The sequence below is a fragment of the Colias croceus genome, chromosome 14 (genome assembly GCF_905220415.1).
Source record: "Colias croceus chromosome 14, ilColCroc2.1".
Taxonomy (NCBI): domain Eukaryota; kingdom Metazoa; phylum Arthropoda; class Insecta; order Lepidoptera; family Pieridae; genus Colias; species Colias croceus.
In genome coordinates, this window is record NC_059550.1 from 6053245 (window position 1) to 6064381 (window position 11137).

General features: G+C 47.4%; 1 protein-coding gene across 1 annotated transcript; it reads left to right on the top strand.

The window, feature by feature from the left end:
* Nucleotides 1-977: 977 nt before the first annotated feature.
* Nucleotides 978-3203, top strand: LOC123697577. The gene has a single exon (XM_045644120.1). The coding sequence runs from the start codon at nt 978-980 to the stop codon at nt 3201-3203; it is 2226 nt and encodes a 741-aa protein (XP_045500076.1).
* Nucleotides 3204-11137: the final 7934 nt, after the last annotated feature.

Genomic DNA, 11137 nt, shown 5'->3' on the forward strand with positions numbered 1-11137 from the left:
AATATAAGATAGACTTATATTTTTGACAGTGAAATATAATGCAGAAATGGTAACCAAGGGCAAATTTGTAAAACTTATACCTATCCAATGTTCTCGTGCATTCCCAACATGATTACACGCCGCCAAACAAAGGACAACACATCCAGGGAATGATCGTGGAACATTTTAAAATCTCGCTCGAGTGCAGTGCATGAGCGTAATGAATACCTGTCAGGGTTGCGTGTGGGCGATTCACCAGGCCTAAGTCGAACAAACATTTACCTTTCGTTCAGAAGTAATTGTTTAAAATTGAGCCTAACTGTGTGGGCCTCGTCTGGCCTGCCATCGAAACGCTGTGCCTACATTGTTTTATATCCGCGATAGCGCACTTAAGGAAAGAGCGATGAGCTTTTGTTAAGATATATGTTCACTTTGTTTAGCTAGCGTGGATTTTGTGCGAAATCGTTAGCGGATTGCGATCCTGTTTGTTTTTTAGTGTAATGTTGTGGAGCTAATGCTTTCACGTATGGGGTGTACTACTTTCAAGACTTTAGTGTGTTGTGTGTTACCAATGTGTGTAAAGTTACCCGTTGTTTTTCTTAAGTTTTAAATTTAGTATTGTGATCATTAATACACAGTAGATATGTAACTTATCTTTAGGATAATACCAAATGTATTCATAATTTATTCTAGTCATTATAACTAATCCATTTGAAGTAGGTTAAAAACTACAATCATCGGGCGCGTCCCCAGGTGGCGGATAGGGGCAGGCCCCCCAGATATGGGGGGTACCGGCTGCTCAGCCGGCGCGGACCAAAACCAGCGAGGAGGCCGGAGGGCTGCTAAATAATACTCCTAGGTGATGGTATGTGCGCAGCATCACCTAGTACTGGGGTTGGGGCCGACGAGGCCGCTGTGGAGCCGAAAGGGTCCAGCCCTAGATAGCGGCTGGCGGGTTTAACCCGGCAGGCGTACTGCAAACTGGAGGAGAGTAGGAGATGATGGAGGTAAGTTTTAAAAATAAACTACCCCAGGAGGGTACCACCAAAAGTGGAGAATCCCTCCCTGAGTCAAACTCAGGCTGCCCCACGTATTCTGGGGGGGGCAAAAACTTACGCAAAGACACTGAGGAGGTGGGTTCCCAGGCCTCTTCGGTGCCAAAAGCTACTGGACCAATCGACGACACTGGCATAGTTACTATGGAAAATAACGATATGCAAAGCGATATGGATATTGGGGTGGGAACGCGCGCTCAAATGGAGCGTGTGAGAACTAGGGGGAGAAAAGCTGGACCTAGTGGACTGTCTGCGGCAACGTCTGTAGACAGCCTCATGACGGTCCAGTCATACGAAGAGGACCGATTGTGGGCGAAGCGCAAGCGGTCTTCTGGAGCGAGCTGCTCCGGCTCCTCCACAGAGGGACGAACGCGCACGGCCAAGAAGGGTGCCAAGAGGGGCAAGGGACGCTCGTCAACATCGCGCACACCTGCGGCCTCTGCAAGGAAGGCTCTGGCGGAAATGGTTGCCAACAGGAAATCTCTTGTGCTTGTAGGCGGCAAGCCCGAGTTCGAGACTGAGCGAGAGACCCAGGTCTCGAGAAGCTCTCAGGCCGCGGACGCAGAAGCCGGTGGCGGGCGGACCGACGCCGATGAATCAACCGTAGCCCTCCGGCGCCGCATTGAGGAGAGTCTTGCGGTCATAGAAGCTAAATCCTCAAACCTGAAGGGGACGTCGAAACGGACCCTAAAGGATGCGTCGGAGGCGATCCAAGAGGCGGTGGCACTACTTGTGCAGCGCACCGCCTCTGAAGAGACACGGCGGCTCCAGGCCGACAACTCTCGGCTGCATGGGGAGATTGCAGCCCTCCGCAAGGAGATGGCGGATATGAAAGCCGCGCTTGGGGGCGCACAACATGCGCAGCAGCAGCAGATGGCCTCTGATCTGACCGCGGACATCATGCGGCAGGTTGGAAATATGGTTAACGCCCGGCTGGAAGTGCTGGAGGAACGCCTACCTCCAGTAAGGCGCGTGAGGCCGCCACTGGCGGGGGATGATATGACTAGGGGGATGGCGGTTAGCCAAGTGCTAACTGAGGACTTCCCTGAACTCCCACCTACAAAGGCTACGAAGAGGGCGCCCGCAAAGACGGCGAATGACAGTCGGGGCGAAAGGCGGGCTGTTGCACAGCCTGTGGGGACTGGTCCGGCCCCAGGGGCCGGTCAAGGGAAGGGAGGAAGGAAGGCGGAGCGGCGCTCCGGAAAGGTGGGCAACCTATCGTCCGTACCGTCTACGTCATCTGCTCCCCAGCAGCAACCGCCAAAGCAAGGGTGGACTCTGGTGGAGAGGAAGAAGGGGAAGAAAAGCAAGGCGGGGGCTAAAGGACAAAAAAGGGCTGCTAAACTCCGCTCTCCCTCGTCTTCGGCTGTGGTCATAACCCTGCAGCCGGATGCGGAGAAGCGCGGGGTCACGTACGCCTCTGTAATGGCTGGGTCTCGACAAAAGATCGACCTCGCGGCGATCGGTGTCAGCGCCCTGCGCTTTAAGCGTGCCGCCACTGGGGCCAGAATTTTAGAAATTCCGGGCACTACAAGTGCTAAGGAGGCGGACGCCCTTGCTGATAGACTGCGAGAGGTGTGGGACGAGGATACTATCAGGGTATCCCGACCGGTAAAGTGCGCGGAGTTGCGGGTCACCGGTCTTGATGATTCGGTGGCTGCCGAGGAAGTTGCAGCTGCAATCTCCCGGGTGGGTGAGTGCCCTGGTGACCAAGTTAAGTGCAGTGGTCTGCGTGTGGGCTCTAGAAGCTCCACCACGGCTTGGGTGAGTTGCCCAGTTGCCGCTGCGAAAAAAGTGGCGCAGGTTGGGCGCATCCTTGTTGGATGGATCTCCGCGGGGGTCTCGCTTGGTGCAGTGAAGCCGCAACGCTGCTTCCGGTGCCTGGAGGTGGGACATGTAAGGGCCATGTGCTCGTCACCCACAGACCGAAGCAACGTCTGTTATAGATGCGGCGAAAATGGGCACAAGGCTGCAGGGTGCTCTGCGGCTGCCGCTCATTGTGTTCTCTGCGCCGATGCAAAGCTGCCAGCGGGACACCGGCTTGGCGGCCCGGCCTGCAAGGCCCCTAAGCGGAAGAGAGGCAAGAGGCGCGATGGCCTTGACATCGCATCGCACTCACGCCCTGCGCCATCTGAGGTGCCCGTGGTGATAGAAGGAATGGAGACGTAGCGATGGCCCTCCGCTTTCTTCAAGCTAACATCAACCACTGCGCTAGAGCTCAGGATCTGTTGCTGCAGAGTCTGGCGGAGTGGATGATAGATGTGGCAGTGGTAGCTGAGCCATACTCGGTTCCTCTCCGGGATAACTGGGCGGGAGACGTGGATGGCTTGGTGACGTTGGTGGCGCAGGGGGGTGTAGTTATGGAACGAGTTGCCCGGCGGCGAGGGTGCGTCTCAGCTTCGATCAAAGGATACACGGTGGTCGGAGTATACTTCTCCCCCAATCGCGGACTGGACGAGTTCGAGCAGTTTCTGGAAGAGCTGGGGGAACTGATTGAACTCGCCCGTCCCCAGCCTATACTCCTGGCCGGAGACTTCAATGCCAAATCAATGGCATGGGGGTCTTCGGTGAGGAATGCGCGGGGAGCGGTGCTACAGGACTGGGCGGTTGCAGCCGATCTCTCGGTTCTCAATCGTGGGTCCGAATTAACGTGTGTGAGGCAAGGGGGTGGTTCCATTGTTGACGTCACGTTTGCAAGCCCCCCCATTGCACGGCGAATTGACGATTGGAGGGTTATTACCGATGTAGAGACGCTGTCGGACCATCGCTACATCCGCTTCAGCATCACTGCACCCTCGATGGCCTCCAGCCGGTCTTCCGCGACTGACAGGCGTCTACGCTGGGCACTGCGGAGCCTCGACAGGGATCTTTTGATTGAGGCTGCCATAGTGCAGTCGTGGTTACCTGTGCCACAGGACGATTCGGTTGAGGATGAAGCAGCATGGCTGACAAATGCGATGATGCAGGTATGCGATGCGTCGATGCCCAGAGCCCGCTCAACTCCGCGCAGACGTCGGATGTACTGGTGGTCTGCCGAAATCGCCCAGCTGCGCACTTCGTGCGTGGCTGCGAGGCGGGCGTACACTAGACACCGGCGCCGGAGATGGCGTGATGAGGGGGAGGAAACGCGACTATATGCCGCTTATAGGCAGTGCGTGACCGATCTACAGGAGGCAATCGGCAGCGCCAAGGACCGGGCCTGGGATGAGATGCTCGAGGGCCTAAATCGAGAACCGTGGGGTCGGCCGTACAAGCGGGTAAGGCAGAAGCTTCGTCCGTGGGCCCCTCCCCTGTCTCAGTCCCTCGAGCCTCGTCTACTGGAGCAGATAGTGGCAACCCTGTTCCCAGAGAGGGGAAGAAATTCGCCTTCGACAAGGGCGGCGACGCCAGAAGAACAAGAGGAGCCTGCAGGTATATCTGTTCCGGCTGTTACCCGAGATGAAGTAGAGACAGCGGTGGGGCGACTTAAGGAGAAGAACACCGCTCCTGGCCCTGACGGAATCCCTGGTCGGGCTTGGGTGCTGGCGATGGAGGCTCTCGGACCCCGTATTGAGCGGCTATTTTCAGCCTGCCTTCAGCAGGGCCAATTTCCCCGCAGGTGGAAGACCGGGAATTTGGTCCTGCTGAGGAAGGATGGGCGCCCGCAGAACTCACCCTCTGCTTACAGGCCTATCGTATTGCTTGACGAGGTGAGCAAGCTTTTTGAGCGCGTTTTCGCAGCTCGCCTCGTCAACTATTTAGAGGGAATAGGTCCAGACCTTAGCAGCAATCAATTCGGCTTTCGCCGAGGTAGGTCTACGCTCGATGCTATATCGCGTGTGAGGGCGACTGTGGAGAGCGCAACTGAGAGCGGCGAGGTTGTTCTGGCGGTGTCCTTGGATATCGCCAATGCCTTCAACACCCTGCCGTGGGACAGGATTCTAGATGCTCTCCACTTTCACCGCGTTCCGGAATATATGATGCGCCTACTGCGATCATATCTTTCGGACAGGGCTGTGGCGTATCCTACTCATGATGGGTGGAGCGAGAGGAGGGTGTCGTGCGGTGTTCCACAGGGTTCAGTCCTCGGACCTCTCCTGTGGAACATTGGATACGACTGGGTCCTGCGCGCCGCAAACCTCCCAGGTGTCGGCGTAACCTGTTACGCGGATGACACCCTGGTGACCGCGCGCGGGGCAACATATAGCGAGGCGGCTCTCCTGGCTGCAGCGGGGGTGGCGGATGTAGTATGTCGCATTCGGAGTCTGGGTCTGGAGGTGGCGTTGGAGAAGTCGGAGGCCATCTTCTTTCCCGGCCGTCGAAGGCTACACAGCGCTGGATCGGAGATCCAGGTGAGCGGAGTGCCCATCAAGGTCGGATCCACAATGCGGTATCTAGGCATTGTGCTGGACAGCCGATGGAAGTTCGTGGAGCACTTCCGTCGCCTCGCCCCCCGTCTTGTAGGGGTGGCTGGGGCACTGGGAAGTCTGCTTCCGAACCTTAGGGGTGCTAGGAGTGGGTGTCGCCGTTTGTATACAGGCGTTATCCGCTCCATGGCCCTCTATGGGGCCCCCATCTGGGCGGACGCCCTAAGCGCCCGTAATAGACCATTCCTGCGGAGACCGCAGCGGGTCATGGCGCTTAGAGTAGTGAGAGCGTACCGCACGGTATCATTTGAGGCAGCGTGCGTGATGGCCGGGACGCCCCCGTGGGAACTGGACGCCGAGATGCTTGCGGACGTGTATCGCCGCGTCTCGACGTCCAAGTCGCTTGGAGTCAACCCATCCTACGAGGAGGTCGAACAGTGGAGGGCTGAGGCTGTCGATCGGCGGTTCCGGGAGTGGGAACGCCGGCTCGAAGAGCCCAGCGCTGGAGAGCGGACGGTCGCAGCGATTCGACCGGTTCTGCAAGAGTGGTGCGACAGGCGGCATGGGGCCATAACCTTCCGCCTTACACAGGTACTGTCCGGGCACGGTTGCTTCGGGCGGTATCTGTGTAAAGTCGCGAGGAGGGAGCCCAGCATGGCTTGCCACTGGTGCGCCTGCCCGGAGGACACGGCAGATCATACTCTTGCCGTGTGCCCCGCGTGGGCCGAGCCTCGTGCTCGCTTGGTCGCGGTCGTCGGGTCAGATCTCTCTCTGCCCTCCATTGTTCGCGCAATGGTGGGCAGCGACAGATCCTGGCGCGCAGTGATCACGTTCTCCGAGGACGTAATCTCGCGGAAAGAGGAGGCGGAGCGGGTTCGCGAGAGGGATCCTGACGCGGACCCGATCCGGCGCCGTCGTCCTATTAGGCGTCGTCGTCGCGTTGCTGCTGATTTACGTGGCCGCAACCAGCCTCCCTAACGAGGGGCACCGGGCGATGGAGCGGGGATTTAGTCCATCGTCCGGTGAGATGAGGCGGCGTGAGACGTGTTCCGCTCACGCCGCCCCATGAGGTCAGAGCTGGCGGGCTCATAGTTTGTGTTGGCCTGGAGACGGGCAGCTGCTGATGGGGTCACGGACGAAATCTACATATATACCCGTGGCCCCGTCGTTGATGCGGCTTGACGGAATACAGTGGGGTTTTGGTCGGTAGGAATCCGACATAACCCACGGCCCTATCCCCAGAAGCCGTGGGTATCTATGCAAGATTTCCCCACTTAAAAAAAAAAAAAAAAAAAAAAAAAAAAAAAGGTTAAAAACTACAATGGCCATTTAAATAATAACCTCACTGTCTCTTTCAATTTCTACCATTATTCTTCTTCTTTTCGATAAATTGAGACGCGACATAAATTTCCTAACATACAATTTTAGTTTCCATTCCCGAGACATGATAAATGGTTGTTTTATTTAATTAAACCTTCTGCCTCAATAAATAGAAACATCGACATCTTAATAAAACTAATTGGTGGCTGTAAATCAAAATTGTCCGTTTGATAATTTGTGGTTATGATATTTGTGCGTAAATAACTGATGCTTGGATATTGTCAAGTCGGGAACGTAGAATTATCGTGTCCAATGAATGATTTAAGTAGTACTGTTTTAAAACCATTTACAGTGTTTTTATTTACTTCATTTTATGTGCCTAATAAGTGATGGATTAATCGAAACAAAATGGTCTTATTAATTTATAAAATTCTTGATTTTTTGTTCAATTTGAAGTACAATTTGATAATCTGTATGAAATCAAATTAATTTATTATAACCCCAATACCTACTTTATTATTTATAACGTTAGCTTACAACATAGTAAAACAAACACAATATTAGACAGGAATAATTCCATTATGATTTCGGTTCAAGTTTCAGTATAACATAATAATTCTAACGGAAAATTGTGTTACTAAAATGATATTTTTCTACTGAATAGAAAATAGAACATGATCGGAGCTACAATGGCATTGCCAGTGAACCGCTGACACAAAAGAGTATTGTTCTTGCTATGTCGAATGTATCGACAAACATCGGGCTTATTAGCTATCGATGGATGACGACATTTAGCAAAAAATAATATTTTTAATACAATCAATGACATAATAATAGACCTTAGTTGAAGATTATGTTATTCACCGCAATGCGAGGTATTTCTCAAAATAAATAATAGTAAGCACACATTACAATTCACCAAAAGCTCTGTGTTATACTCTGTAGAAATAAATGAGTGTGGAGAGGGAATAAAAAATTATTAATTTACTCAAATTCATAAATTCTTTCCTAACTTTAGATCACACATCATAATTTAACTACTAGGTACTTGTTAAAATTATAATTGAAGTAGCATTATTTTCCAAAGTTTTTACTACTACTACTAGAACTAGGCTAGAAATATTATCAAAGTCCTTGTATATTTAAAAAAGGATACAAAATTGTATTCGCTGTAAAATAAATATATTTAAAGATTGAAAGGCAGTTTTATTGTATATCACGCAACTGTTGAAATTGCACTCCCAAAATCTTTAGACGAATATTCCTAGCAAACAAATTGAAAATTCTCAAATCCCGGAGTACTTCCATACTTCTATCATAGTAGCTACAGTTAGTTTTTAAAAATCAATATCAAAAAAGTAGGAAAAATTCGACGTTACCGAGATATTTCAAACTTTTACATGCAAGGCAATCCACGGTCGAATATTGTGAAATAAAAGCAAAGATTTATGGTATTCATTGCTCAAAATTTTATTGGTCGATGATACAACATAATATATGACGATTGGATATCTTTCTTGTATTAATTTATCTATAAGAGGCGCATAAGTAGATAAAAGTTTTATAATATCACATTTATTGGGTGATCGTAAATTCAAATGTAAGATTGGACGTATTTCAGATCACTGTAAATTTTATCAATACCTAACATAATAAACAAAAGTTTAATAATTTAGCTCTGTGAAATTCGTATGTTTTTAACTTTATAGATTCATATCGATCGATATAAACCCGTGTATGTTAAGTATTGCAGTTTTGTACACAGCTATTGATTAATAATAATCACCATAGATACGTAACACAATAAACAAAGCAAATAATAGAACACTGTGACAATATGATTATATGGAGAGTGTTGCACCGACGCATACATCATATGATTCTAATTATTGTTGCAGCCACTCTAAATCAATTTAGGCCGTCTCGTGTCCGGGATTAACAACTCATTTCTATAATAAATTAGATTTATTCCACTATGCGACGCAATAACTTAACATCTTAATGTAGCGTACAGTTATGACGGTTGTAATCCGTCAAGAAGTCCAACGCAAGAATTGTTATAGCGTGATTTTGTTACGCTTATTTAATAACATAGGTACGTTTACCTAAGAGTAATTTAGCAGAGCAAATAGACGGCCTTACGGTCACAATTTGGCCCTTCGATGGCCCTCGGCCTCGTCTGAACTTCGCTAACATTGTTATCGTCCCCTACGTCCCTCGAGGCGCTGAATATCCCTACATCTGTCGCGTCCACGTATAAAAGAAGCACAGTTTACAATCCGCAATTTCATTTTATAGATATTGGAACAATAAATCATGATGAATAAGACTTCTGTGGATCTCTTTGTATCGGGTAAGTCCGCGTTGCTAAGCGATACCAGCGTTCCGATTGCAATTGCGAACCCGCAGTCTCATTTACTTCGAACTATTGTTTTAGATATCTTTATTTCACTGGGGCTGTCTGCTTTAATATTGGAAATGAAACAAGTTGTTTTCGTTCGGTATTCCCGAAAGAAATATGAAAGCGGGAGAGATTTCTCAATTTATCCGCACAGGTGGGTTTTCCCAGTAAAAAATGTCTTTTTCTCTTTGTTAATTTTCTATCGTCTGGTCCTCGGGCGGATTGTATCCCTAGGGGCGCAGCAAGTCGTCTTAATAGACTTAGAGACGTTCCGTAGACTGCAACCCTGAGGCAATCGTGTCTGCATTTCACCCTACAACTAAACCCACCTAAAGATTAGATTGGCTTCTTTTATGGAGCGGCCATTGTCCGCTCCACAACGGTTTGGCAAAAACATTAAACTAAACACTGCTATTATATTTTATTAAAGCGTCGTAATATAATATTTATTCCCGGTTTGATATTTATATTCAATTTGTACAAAAAAACATGAGTAAAGTTTTTATATTATTGTAAGAAACAAGACCGACAGTAAGAAGGTACCTATAATAGTCATAATAGTAATAGGTAATTGTTTTTTTGTTACCAACTAATATAATCTAAAATGTATAATTTTGATATAAATACATGAACAAATTAGAAAAAGTCAATTAAAATACCAGATTTGTTTAATCTGTAATAAATGGATCCGTGAACAACATTGATTACAACACTATGTTAAGCACCTAACGAGAGCGTCATTAAATACAAGTTCGAGTCGTGAACACATATTTACATAAAGCTTATCAAAGAGATTTATAGCGATCAAACAAACATTAATAAATTCCAATGTAATTACCAATATGCGAATTTCGTGTAACCATTATGGCGGATCAGCACGTGCCTTCGACATAAATATTCACATTATTACTGAGACGGTTCTACCCCAACGCTTCTATACTGTTTTTTTGAATCTCCCGTTGTGCATTTAGACATAAAGGGGCTTTAAGGCGTAACATATCGAGAATGGAATGTAGGGTGACGTCGCAATGCCTACTGTTTGCTATTATTTGCTATAATGTGGGTGAAATTTAGCTCTGCCGACTTTATGTTCGGTAATCGTTCGAATGCTTTTATTGGCAACTTTTATTTATAACGCTGTGGGGTCGAAATCCAGGATTATTTGGCTAACAAATTATATCGAATCTGTTAAGAATAGGACGCGCCTGTCAATAAATCAATGTCGGATTTATTGATGAAAGGCGACAAATGTATGGAACGAAATTAATTTTGTGTAGCTTTGTTCGTCATGTGGTAATAATAATAGGTCGGTTCTATTGATTATAGTTTGGTGACATGAAACTAATAACGCAATAGGGACGACGCATAATCACAAAAACGTTGTATTTTTAGTGACACTTAAGTGTAAGTGAAACAAATTACACTTTAATTATATACACTTAGTTTGTTTTTTCGTAGTACTTTAAAAAAACAAGCTTGCAGCTTTTTTAGCGTAAGACGTCATTAAAGAAAGCAATTATGTCGTGATGTAATGTTTAAGCGAGTTTCTGACTATTATAATTAGGTCTACATTTAAATCTTTTGTTTTACTGTCATGGATGACTTGGACTAGTTCAAATAATTATCTATATTTTTTTGCATAAACATTACAAACAGAGGCTCATTCGAGATTATACGTACCTATTATTACATTCGTAACTACGAATATAATTTTGTTTTTATAATTCAATTATATGAATGACATGAACATAATTTAAATGTTTAATTTTAACCCAAATTTAGTCAACACTGGTAAAGATTATCGCAACCCAAAGAGAATGTAATAAGGGCTAAGACACACGCAAAAATCTAGCTTCAAATGCAATAAATCTTAATCAAGCCTATAGTACAAAACATTCTGAACATGTATATGTATTATATATGATTGTAAAAAATCATACGTACATTCCCTTACAATACATTCATTCATCATTCCCGTCCGACCTAATTATTTCCTATAATCAACGGCCACAAAGCTATCAAATGCGAAATAGTTT

Excerpts from the sequence above, each read along its gene's own strand:
- LOC123697577 (XM_045644120.1), top strand. The coding sequence starts at position 978 with ATGATGGAGGTAAGTTTTAAAAATAAACTACCCCAGGAGGGTACCACC.